The sequence below is a fragment of the Phoenix dactylifera genome, chromosome 2 (assembly GCF_009389715.1).
Source record: "Phoenix dactylifera cultivar Barhee BC4 chromosome 2, palm_55x_up_171113_PBpolish2nd_filt_p, whole genome shotgun sequence".
Taxonomy (NCBI): domain Eukaryota; kingdom Viridiplantae; phylum Streptophyta; class Magnoliopsida; order Arecales; family Arecaceae; genus Phoenix; species Phoenix dactylifera.
The window spans coordinates 14,389,206-14,401,809 of NC_052393.1; the positions used below are offsets into that span (position 1 = coordinate 14,389,206).

At 38.0% G+C, this 12,604-nt stretch overlaps 1 protein-coding gene across 1 annotated transcript in view; it reads right to left on the reverse strand.

Moving 5' to 3' along the window:
* LOC103721292 (protein PIR) overlaps positions 1-12,604 on the reverse strand; it is an 85,651-nt gene that overhangs the window by 14,518 nt on the left and 58,529 nt on the right. The window contains exons 18-22 of the mRNA XM_008811437.4: positions 10,265-10,435; positions 7,060-7,136; positions 6,863-6,965; positions 1,376-1,495; positions 1,160-1,303 (exon numbers count right to left, since the gene is read on the reverse strand). Coding sequence (XP_008809659.1) covers positions 1,160-1,303; positions 1,376-1,495; positions 6,863-6,965; positions 7,060-7,136; positions 10,265-10,435 — 615 coding nt within the window. The remainder of the gene's footprint in view (positions 1-1,159; positions 1,304-1,375; positions 1,496-6,862; positions 6,966-7,059; positions 7,137-10,264; positions 10,436-12,604) is intronic.

Genomic DNA, 12,604 nt, shown 5'->3' on the forward strand with positions numbered 1-12,604 from the left:
ACGAGGAGTTTTAGACTTTGCTAGTATAGGTTAACTACCTCTTAAAAACAAGAGGCTTCTCGATATACTTCAACTAAAAGTCCATCATTCAATGTCATGGAGTACTTGACTTCAAATGGGTAGAATGATCTTCCATTAAAAAGGAATAGTGCCTGACTACAAATACATATGAATTATGAGAACATATGAACTTGGAAGAACGAAAGCAAATTATGCTTGATTAAACCAAGTGGATATAAACCTTAGGGAGACAACTCTCATGTTAACAAATTTCTTACTATGCAAAACCTTCAATTTGTGAGAATTAACAAAAAACATTTTTGCACGATAGACCTAACCAAAAAGTATCAAGACACAAAGCTCTTAAAATTGAAAGAATCCATTAAAACTAAAAGAGCAGTTATTCTAAGAATTTTATGCTAAAAGATAGCATTTAATAAAACCAGTTAATAAGAAGTTCATTTGTCTAAAAAGCAAAAATCAGAAATAGTCTCTAAAGCAAAGCATGCCGAACCAGGCCAAACCACCTGGTTCACCCCGTACCGAACCAAGCCGGTGGGGAACCGGGTTGGTTAGGCCCTAAGTTTCGAAATCCCCCCCCCCTCCCCCCGCACCGCTCGGAACCGCCCTAAACCGGGCGGTTCGGAGCGGAACCGGTGCGAACCGCTCAATTCGCACCGATTTGAACCGGTTCGACCCCCCACCTCTTTACAAAGCTTGATTCGTGGTCTATTGAATCGGAATGAACCACTCAATTTACCCTGTACTGAACCAGCAGCCGACCGACACAGGTACCGGTTCAATGAACCTTGCTCTAAAGTCTTTTGGAAGTCATAAACCCTACTAAAATAATAAAGCACCATTCTATGTTGTTAATTTGAAGGGATTATACTCTAATTTATCTCTGCATCAAATGTCTCTCCTAAGGTTAAATCCCCAGGGGCAAATTTGTGGTCCCTCAGATGGGTCAAATGGCAGTGAGCAATTTTTAGGGGCCATTTTAGTAACAGTGCATTTGTACAGTTTATTGTGAACTAAAGAGCCCAGGTACCAAGCACACCAACCGCTACTAGTGCAACAAAATCCTTCAAATTTTACCAATGCAATCCACAAATTAAAATATAAGCAACATTGGAAAAAATAAGATAGAAAGCCAAACCTGATAAGAAACACGACTAGAAAATGAAACAAGAGAAAGGTTCTCTTGCATCTCATTCAACATCAAAGTAAATGAGTCAAGTTCAAGATCTTTGGAAAGTAACCGATGTGTGAGCTTCAAGACATCCAAGAGCTGTTCTAGTTCCTTCAGAAGTTAAGTGACCAAGTTAGATTAAGTGTCCGGATAACAAAATTTCATATTGATAAAGTAACTTACCACAATGGCACATAGATCCTGATTCTCAAAATGGTCCAATAGAAAATCAATGTTCTCTCGGAATAACTTGTTCATTCTTTGAGTAATTAAGTTTCTCAGATCAATACTCCTACCCAACACCTAAATATCAGAAAGATGCTCCACCATTAATTAGAGAAATTCCGAAAGAAATAATCAGCTACATGAGAATAGAACTAAATATGGAACAGGGAGAGAAATATACAGCAAGTAGAAACTGTAGACAACAAGGGTCATAAAATCATAAACCGAATCAGAAAATAATATCTGCTCTGGTAGCTGATATTTCAGAAACAGACTCATTACATGCATGTAGACATGATTATGATCATACCTTGATCAATCTAATTACCAATGCAGTTAAATATTCTCAAATACTTCTAGTGTTTAAATAATAAAAATATATAGAGATTGCTGGATAAAACTTATATAACATGGTAGGTGCAGTAAAAAGGAGCACCTCAACATGAGTAATAACACACTTCTCAATTAACAAAACCTATGTTGCATGGTTTCTGGTATGGGTGTCAGGTTCGGGTGCCAGCTTTGTCTCATCTCCAAGGATAATGGGCTTAGCTACAAAGGATCCAAAAATTGGCTGCAGGTACAGGAACACACCTAACTATTATCTGACAGGTAGGACCTAGCCATGTTTTGTCCAACTTCTTACTCCTAAGAGGTATCTTATATTTGTATTAGATATAATTATATTTTTTATATGGGAATTTATGCATGTTTTACACACTTGTATGTTGTATCTTATTTTATACACAAGTCAGGGACTAAATATTAAATTGTATCTAAATAAAGGACGGGACATAAAAAAAACTTTTGGACCAACAGACGCTAGTAATTAAATCGAAAACAGTTTAGGAACAGCTATTTAATTTTCCAATATAGCAGTTTACCGAGGGTTCACAGCCACTCATCAAACGTTTTCGTGTAGCTGTTTATTGATGATATCACAGCCACCCATCAAATGGTACCGCAGTTAAGAAGGCACATGCTACAAAAAAATGCAAAAGAAAAGGAAGAAAAAGGAAGATGTGCCTCGTGCATTTCAGCAGCCCGAAACTGAACCCTCATCTTTCTCCACATAAGCTGAAGCAAATGTAACCATTGCAAGCTCTATTAACCTCTGCCAGATTACCCCGAGTTTCGACGACCACTGCGGACTTTGTTAGCTAGATCCACGTGATCCACTCCATTGGTGGCTCGCCTATATCCAGGTAGGTGCTCTGGTTCCTTCCATTGCTACCCCCTTTATCTCTCCCTCTCCTCTCTCCCTCTAATTTCTATGAGATTTAGTCTCTTTCCTTTTCTGCCTCTACCTTCTAATCAGATCTCATGCCCCTCTAGGTTCTCAAAATTGACATGAACTGCCGGTTTGAGGCGTAATGTACTGAATTAGTGCGACATTGGGTCAATATGAGGGGTCAGTGCAGGATTCAGCAAGAATTAGTCCTATCTGGTTCGAACCAAGTGGAACAACCTCAACTCGGCTCAGTTCAAACTAGCACCAGCTGGTTCGATCCAAGCCAATCCCCTTAAAACCCACAACCTTGCTTTGTCATACTGCTCTATACTGTCTGGTAAGGGCGTACCATATTGTACCGGGTGGGAACCGGTGTGAAACTTGTGTTCGGATCGATACAAGCCCTGTACCAAGGTGTGTAATGACTCATACCAAGGTGTACCGAGATAGAGAGAAAAATAATTAGAGGGATATTTTGATGATAGAGTCCGTACCGCACCATATCGACCATACCATACCGATAATACTGTACTGATAACGTACTGGTACGATACTCGGTACTGAGATTGCAAACCTTATCCACAACCCTCAATTACTCCCTATCTTTTGATCTCTTGCTCTCTCTCAATCGCTCGCTCACACCACCCATGCTCTTCACCCTCCACCATGGAGTTCCTCCAGCCGACCAACGCCCTTCTCAGCCTGGGCCACCAATAGGATGCTGACCTTCTCCACCACCACCTTTCTTATCACTCCGCTAGATGGCCTAGTCCTTATTAGGCCTATCTAAGACGATACCCTTCTCAATACAGGCGCTGCACTCATTTGTTTTCTCCACTACCTCATCCCACCTCGAACTCATGCACCTCCTCCTCCCAGCTGAGCTCCCACTATGCCATCGCCATCAATGACCCCTCGCAAGCCTCTTCCCTGCTTTCCTCTCTCACTTCCCTTCTTTTCTTATTCTCCCCTCCTCTTCCTAGCCGAGCCCCACCACTGGTACTTCTCATCATGCCACCACCATTTGGTGAACCTTTGTTGGCCTCTCCCTCCTCTTAATCTCTCTCCCTCTTTTTCTTTGTGGAGGAAGTGGGAGGGCTCCAGGCCCTCTTTTCCACCACATCATCCTACCTCCCTCTCCCTCTCACTCAATTCTCTCATATTCTCTCTCCTTCCCTTTTCCCTTCTCTCTTCCCCCCTCTCCCCCTCTCTCCCTCTCTATGGAAGGCAACAATGAGGGATTGAGCTTCCCCACCATCTCTCTCACACTCTGCCTCTTTCCTACCTCTTTCTCACTCTCACTCCCTCTTACTCTCTCTCTCTCCCCATTTTATTCTCTCTCTTTCTCTAGGCTAATCTAGAGGGGACCCTTGCCATACCTCCTATCTCTCGCTGTGGTGGGAAATAGGGCAAGGTTATTAGGGTTCGAGGGATCCCTGTGAAGTAGTTAATCTACTTATTTGTTGATGGTTGCAAGGTAAGTAATCTCAATCTAATCTGAGTATTTATATCTTAAGATATATATTTATGATATTATTGCAAGATGTTTGAAAATGGTATAGTTTACTTTATATACTTGTAAATTGGATCAAGCAAGAGATTATTATGTCACCGAAACTCTTAAATATCTTGAAATTCATGTGCCTCCATAATTATGAATTATTTCATGTTTACAAGAAATATTTGAATCATTAGAAACCCTTGCATGAAACTTTGAATTGTGTCTTTTTGAAAGTGTTAGATGCACTTCTTTGAAAACCATAAATATATGTCAAATATTTGAAATTCTTTTGATGCTCATGAATAAAATAAGCATTTTATGAACTGTATGAGCTATCTTTGTAAATTTGAAACTAGAATGAATGCTATTGGTAAAAACAATTGAATTTTGTGTACTTGCTTTGGACTCTCAGTCTATTAACATAGTGGACCCTGCCAATGGGGGGGTTATATATTGGTACTTCAATCGTTCTAGAAATGGTTTACTATGGACCTACCTAGGAGGGGTTAAACACAATACAATGGACCTACTCCACATGATTTAAATGCAGAACAGTGAACCTACTATGCAGGGGTTAAATGCAGCATGCTAAGCCCTCCCACAGGGATAATGAGGCTGGAGTCTTATAGATTGATGAGTTGTCAAATACTGGCTTTGGGAAATAGTTAATAAATTTTTATTGGAATTACATGTGAAATATTGATGTGGAAAATTGTTTTTGTTTGTTATAAATATTTGTATGTGATATGTTGGTTTTAAAATCCAGCTTATAAATTGCCTTTGGAATTGTATATGGGACATTAGTTTTGGAAAATATTTTTTATATTTGTATTTGGAAATATTTGTATATGAAATATCAATTATGCAAATCCTAACATTTTCAATCGCATTATTTTGTCTTATTTGATAAATAATTTTAGAAAATGGTCATAAATTGCTTATTGGAAACCTCTGCATCAGTAATTTTGGTTTTGGTAATCGATTATAAAAAACTCTCTGGAATTGCATTTGGATGCTGATTTGAAAAATAAATAAATACAGCTCTTTGGAATTCAATTTATAATTTTGATTATAGAAACCCTATATTTGTTTTGTTAAATAAGCTATTGTATATTGTGGAACCATAAATTGTTAAAAGTTCATTTTGTCATACTTGCTTGATCCATTTGGTCATAGTGTTGGTTGCTTACCAGGCTTTTCAGTTCACTCTTCTTTCTCTTTTCTCAGAGCCCGAGGGTTAGGAGGTGATGGGTTGTGAGTGGAATGTGAGCATAGAGTGAGAACCTAAAGCTAGTTGGACAGACCTTGCCACTATAGTTTTACCACTATAGTCGGTACGGGCCGGTACACGTCGGTACCGGTCGGTACGGGCCGGTACACATCGGTACCGGTCGCTACGGGCCGGTACGGTTCGGTACCGAAATATGTAGCTGTACCGTACCGGTAGGATCCAGTACCGGTATGTACCGGCCCATACCGACCGGTACGGCAAACCATGTGTATGTATATATATATATATATATATATATATATATATATATATATATATGTTGTGTTTAGTTATTCTTTTGTTATTCTAGTAAATTCTTAAGGATTAAAGAAAATTATGATTCAATAGTAAGACCATTAGTTGTTGTATGAAACAAAGTATTGGGGTTCAAAATGCAGAGAAAGACAAATTACAATAATTGATACTAAGGATTGGAGAAAATTGGGGAAATGGAGGGCATAAATATGTAAGATTAAGATTTGGAGTTTTAAGGTGAAAGAAAATGAGGTGAATTTAGATCTTTGAAATGCAGCGTATATGGATATTCTTGGACAAGGATGAGTGGATGACTTTATGAAGGAAGTATCTAGTATTTGGTAGAATGAATGAATCAAAGTGGCACATTGAAAATGTAAAGGAACTAAAATAGTTTGACTTAAGCAAGACTTATTTAAGGATATTTAGATGAATGAATCCAGTACCATGTCTTGTACCATGTGTCGGTACAGTATGGTATCGTACCGTACCAATCTAGTACCTAATTGGTATGATTATCGGCATCGGTTTCGCAAACCGTCATACCTCTGTTCTCTAATTTCTTTGCAACATCCTAGGGTTTTGGTGATGGGTCCTACACTGATCCCATAGCAGTACCTAGGCCATGTCATGTTGACATGGGTACGTTGGGTTAGATGAAGAGTTGGGGTCCCAAACCAGCATCTATTTCAGGTAACTAAGGTATAAATGTTTAATCATCCTTGAGAATGACGTAACCAAGGAGGTCGACATACAACTGCCATCTGGAGATATACCCCATCCCAGCAATGTGGCTTGTGTCTTATAAACAGAGTCATAGATATAGTTGACATGAATTTAAATAATTAATCAAAATATCAGCATGTCGATTTAGAAATCATCATTCATACAAAGCAGGGTCAACAAATTGCATGTGCAAGGACAAAAAAGCTTCTGCACCCATGAAATTGTCGACTTCAAGTAATAATATGAGAGAGTAATCCAGATGATACTCATATGAACAATCACTCTTTCTAAGATCTGAAAATTGATAAAACCAAGATGTAAACAATTTTTTCTAGCCAAATTATAGAAAGCATCTGCAAAAATATTGAAATACTTAAGGGGGCAGTCAGCTGCTTATCTAACACTATTTTATAATCAATAACAAACTTCTTCTGGAAAGTGGTTAAAAATATATATCCATACTTTTACTCTCCTCAACTTGAAAATCTCATCGAATCGGATAGGTTTAACAGAATATTTGTCCCCATCATCACATGCTGCGAGGAATGACTGATCAAGTAACGCACTGCAGACAGTTTTGAAGAGTTCAAAAATAAGATAATGCTAAAATGACAAAGTTTAGATAATATTAGAATAAAACAAGGAGGAAAAGTATATACCTTGCTGCACAGCTTTTATAGTATGAAAAAATAATCTCATTGAGCTTATAAACAAGCTGATCAAAACAAAGATCAACCTGCAAAACAAAATGGAAATTTTGTAAGGAAGAAGATGTTTCATGTGCACAAATCTCAAACAAAGGTGATGGAAGTCCAGGTGGTACATCCAAACAGTGCACCAGAATTTACATTTATTAGAAGATGGACAGCTTTTAACATAATTACAATTTAAAATATGGAGCTTACTACTACAAGAAATATTTAAAACATCATGACTCACAATTTTGAATGAATCAAATTACTTGAAATTCTCTTTAGTTCAGGTGGGCATAATAAGGAATAAAATATGTCATAAGCATGGGTTGAAATCTTACGCATACCGGCCTCATACCGGCCATAAGCCAGTATGATAGAGGCCAGTGTGCATTGGTATTGGGTGAACGAGATCTTTGTCATGCTGTACTGAGTCATCCTCATGGTGCTTGATACATCTTTTAAGCCATATCAAGGCAACAATTCAAATCCTATGGGACAGGGCCATCCCTGTTTAGTCATGGAACAGGATGTAGTGATGCACCATGCCCCACCTCATCTTGACACCTGGGAGAGGGATGTCCCGGGATGCACCAGAAGATGCAGGGACCATAGTGGGATGGTCCCATCCTGACACTTGGCACAGTGCCCCATCCCAACATCTCGCCGGATGTCCTTGTAGCAAGGCATACTTCCCCCTGACCAAAATCATATCATACTAGCCAGCAATCATTATTATATTGATCCTTGAGATGTGAATCTTTAGTCGCACATGAATAACAAATAACACTGGTAGTGTACTTCAATTAAGGAAGCCACATAATGGACATAATCATTATATATAACAGAAGCAATTTTTTTTCTTTGTTGTTGCAATGATCTCAGTGTATGCGATGTGGACATCTTTGTCTTTTTCCTCTATAACCAAATCAAATTAATTACTAGAAACTCTGTATATAAGACTCCTAATAAGGCTCAAGCTGTCCTTGAACCTTAATTATAGCAGATCAAGAGAAGAAGTTTCACTAATTGGTCACTTTACTAATTCCTTTGTCATGAATATTATTGAAGTCCACTAGATTCTAGAATTTAAATTTATAACTACCCATGGTATTCTCACAAAAGAATAAACATATTTACTATGAGATACCTCTGATCATAGTCATCCATCAAAGCCCCTTTTCTCAAGTAGAATCACTACCTCTGGATCCATGAAAAAGCAGTGCATTCTCCTTTCTGAGCAAGGTCAATCCTCAACAAAACACACATCCAAACTCAAGTCTCATATTGAAAATTATAGTTTGCAACACTAAGGCGCGCATACTGCACTTCTGACTATTCTTCTGAAAAAATTGAGCCACCACAATACATAAATTCTTCTACACATGTTGAACACCTTGGGTCAAGACCCGCCCAAGTTTATAGCAGGCCAAAGCTGAGAAAAATGCATATTTCCTCCACAGCCGGTCAGACTGGAAAACCAGCAAACCGGCCTATTCATTCTGGTTTCATAATCAGACTGGAAATGCATATGACCCGTTGTAAACTAGGTTAAAGCACAATTTTCATAAAAAACTCGAGACCAGGGGGTGGAAAACCAAGTGAAGAGGGCTTTAAGAAATTGAAAATTAATGCTCGAACAGAGATTCAAACACACGATCACTTGCATACTTACAAATCTCTTGGCCACTAAGACACCATTTAATGTTGTAACATTATGATAATTTATTGTACTTACAGGATATTCTGTGTCATTAGACAAAGCTAGGTATTTTGATGATTAATTCTTTCCAAGGTTCACTATACTAGTACCAAGTACTGTATTGGTACGTATTGTAGGCTAGGTATGGTATAGTACAGCCCTTGTACTGATGCTAGGCTAATATGAGACCCTTCGCACACCAAGCCAAGGTATTACAGGAAACTTGGCAATGTGGGTTCATTCCAACGATCGCCGAACCAGTACCGGATGCCGTATCGGTCAGCGTCTGGTACGGTTCAGTACCGGTTCGGACTGAACCAGTATCGAACAGGTTGGGTGTGTGGCATTATTGTCATAGCGGGCCACTAGCCCCCGACTCGCGAGTCCGAGTCGAACCGGACAGAACCACTCGGTTTCGTCCGATTCCATTCAATACCGGATGGTTTCGGCCGATAACGGTAACAATTGCCAATTCCAGCTAGTATTATTGAGGTTCCGGCCCTTACAGGGTCAAAACCATTTTTCTATAGCGAACCGACCCGGTCTGAGACCGGGTCGGCTTGGTTCGGGCTGAACTTGGTTCGGCAATCCTTGGTTCATGCAACTTGCAATCAGACGGAATTGGTTAGTTCCACCTGGTGCAAGCTGGTTTGGCGTTTGTACTATACCAAACCTTAGTACCATACCAATATGTTACTGGTGTGATACACCTGATATGGGCAGGTACAGCAAACCATGATTTTTTCCAAAAAAAATAATCAATTCTTTTTTTCCTTTGGTAGAAGTAAGAAAATGAATAAAATTCATTTTACTTTCAAATATTTTCAAATCTTTATTATTTATACTAAATAAAAATAATAATAAGTTCTACATAATTTCCTGCATAATATATTTTTTACAAATTTTTTAAATATTTAGAATATTCATAACAATTTTCTAATTATGCTATCATAAAAGGGTACTTTAGGATGTAGATCCATGTGATTTAAGTAGTATCTAGAAAACTTATCAATAGTAATGCATATTTTTTTTACATTACAACTAATTTTTCTGTAACTTTTGAATTTTTAATACATTTTAATGTAAACCTGGTCTAACCAATTAACCTTGTGAATGGATCAATGACCCAAACCCTTGGCTGGGTTGATCTCCGGTTTAATAACTACATAAACTATTGTGTACATCTAATCAACTCTAATTTTTCTATAGTGGTTTAAGAGCAACTTATACCATTTTGTTTTATTTGTCAGCGCCAAAGCCCTATATTTCAAAGCTCTCTCCAATGGTAGATAATAAATACCTAACCCATGAAGGACATGGATTGCAACCCAAAAAGTAAAACATTGAAATAACATATGTTTTTTAAAACTACCAATTTCATGGCATAACAAAGTAAAATCAGTATTACTATAAGTTGAATAATTACCAATTTAAATAGACTAAAAGAAGTGCATTTTTAACTTCACATACCTCAGCTTCAATTTCATCATAAAGGAAACGCTGTTTCAGCACACTCAATGCATGCTGAGCAGAATCATTGTAGATATCAAATGGCATCAAAATACTTTCAAGAAGTCCAGCATCTTGGGACTCAATCACATGATCCACCAGCATCCAAGGAAGAGAGCATTCAATTGGAAACTATACACAAATTTCACACGATAGTCACTTCGAACTATCTATCAATTTGTGAAGAGATTAAAATCAAGTAAGCACCAGGAAATATACAAGTATAAACTAGAATAGGAGATAGAAATTATAACCCAAAAGACTATAAAATTACAAAGAAAAGAACATACAACATTAAATTCCACGATCAATAAAACATGATTAAAGACCTGACTAGATGACATGGACTTAGATATCGAGGTACAGACCCATAACAATTGCTGGCCTAGCCTGTTAAGGCACAATAAAAGTTATGGTATGCCCTGCACCAGTCGGTTAGGCACGATTCAGCAATCCTTGAGTATAGGCATAATTTACAAGGCTATTGAGTTGAATTATGATATGTTGGACTTGTTCTTATGAATATGAATATGATTAATTGAACAGACATGAAAATCCTTGACTATAAAATTTATTTTATTTAAATAAATGATTTCGCTTATATGCTTAGTATTAGCAAGAATACTTATTTAATTTATTACTTGAATTGTTTAGTTAAGATATTCAAGCTCATTAATTCGTCTCTTCTTTCTCTACATATCCAGAGAACTAGTTGCTGACAAGATGCTATTATTGACTAGATGTGACAGTGGAATGTTTGGCATTGCCTAGAATCAGTATCGTTTCCTTAACATAAATATTGGAAGCAATTTTATAGGTTTCCTTCTTTGATTTAATATTTGGAGAACATTTGATGTCAGATTCTTGTGAACAAAATTCTTGGAGTTTCTTATTAGTTTTCATTATAAATTGTGAAATTTTAGTTGCTCTAATTTTATTCCATTGCCTTATTTATTCTGTAATGATATCATGGTGGATGACTTGCATGCTTGTGAGGTAACATCCTATAAGTATGTGGAGGTTGCCATGCCTCTGACTTGTGATTTTGGGTTGGGGGTGTGACAATATGCCTAAAGATTGAAAATGAGCAAAGTTGTCCAAATGGACCTTTTGGCCGTGGTCGGACAGAGAGGTGAAAAGGGAGAACAAAAGGAAAGGTGGATAGAGGAATTGCACACCAATCTGATGAGGCATTCTTCAATTCTACTTGCTTTAGCAAAACATTGACAATCAATGGGTATGGATTAACCACTGCTTAAGAGGAACTATAGCTTCTAGTTTGGAGGTTTAGATCCCTTAGCAGTTGGCTAGTGGTGAAACTCTAGAAACTGGTAATGATCCAGTTTGACATAGCAAAGGCAATGGCATTCAGATAAAATTATGAGATAATCATCAAAAGGTGGTATTAAAGCAACATATGGTTGGAGCCTGCATATTGTCTCTGTAGCCTTATCAGCTGGTACACAGAATACATGTTCAGTATTGTGAATACGTATGAAAAACAACATTATACACTGGATATAAATTGCAAATAAGCTATGTTACTATTATTCACCAAGCATTTATCGGTCCAGGGGCCCTCGGCCCCCGCGTCCCTATCCCAAGTGTGGCCGGCCATAGTTGCCGCCCCCGATGCAACGATGTCCGGCCTGCCCCTGTGTCCTCCCTCCGCAGGACGGGGGGATGGCAGGGGCAGGGTCCCGGCGTCACTGGAGGATGTGTGCTACCTGGTTGATCCTGCCAGTAGTCATATGCTTGTCTCATAGAACTATATGTTCATAACTAGAATCAGCCAGCATACTATAGCCACAATGCTTTAATGACCTTCAAGCAATGCCAGATGTACACATGCCACATTGATTTGTGCATTACAATATCATCAAAGAAAACTACCATATAAGACCTCATTCTTATCTTTTATGTTGGGAATATAGCAACAAATAAATCAGTCCCAAGGATATGCATTAGCTTCACTCCTATAATTATTTACTACATAGTATAAGTTAAACAACATCCAGCCTAGCAAGAGACAGAACCATTCTGTGGCTTGCGCCAATAAAATGATTGTGAGTCGCAACACACCCACAAATAATCTAGGTCTTCAAGTCCCCAGGTCCTCTTAACTTATGACAAGTTTGGCACCTGCGTATCACTCTATGCATGCATTTATGCTCCAACTTATCACATGTGAAAAGGAGCAGATTTATCAACATAAACAATTTTCATAACACATTATATAAATGAAGATTCTTTAAAAATGGCTCTCATTAATGCAGATAATACTTCAAAATATTCACAAAA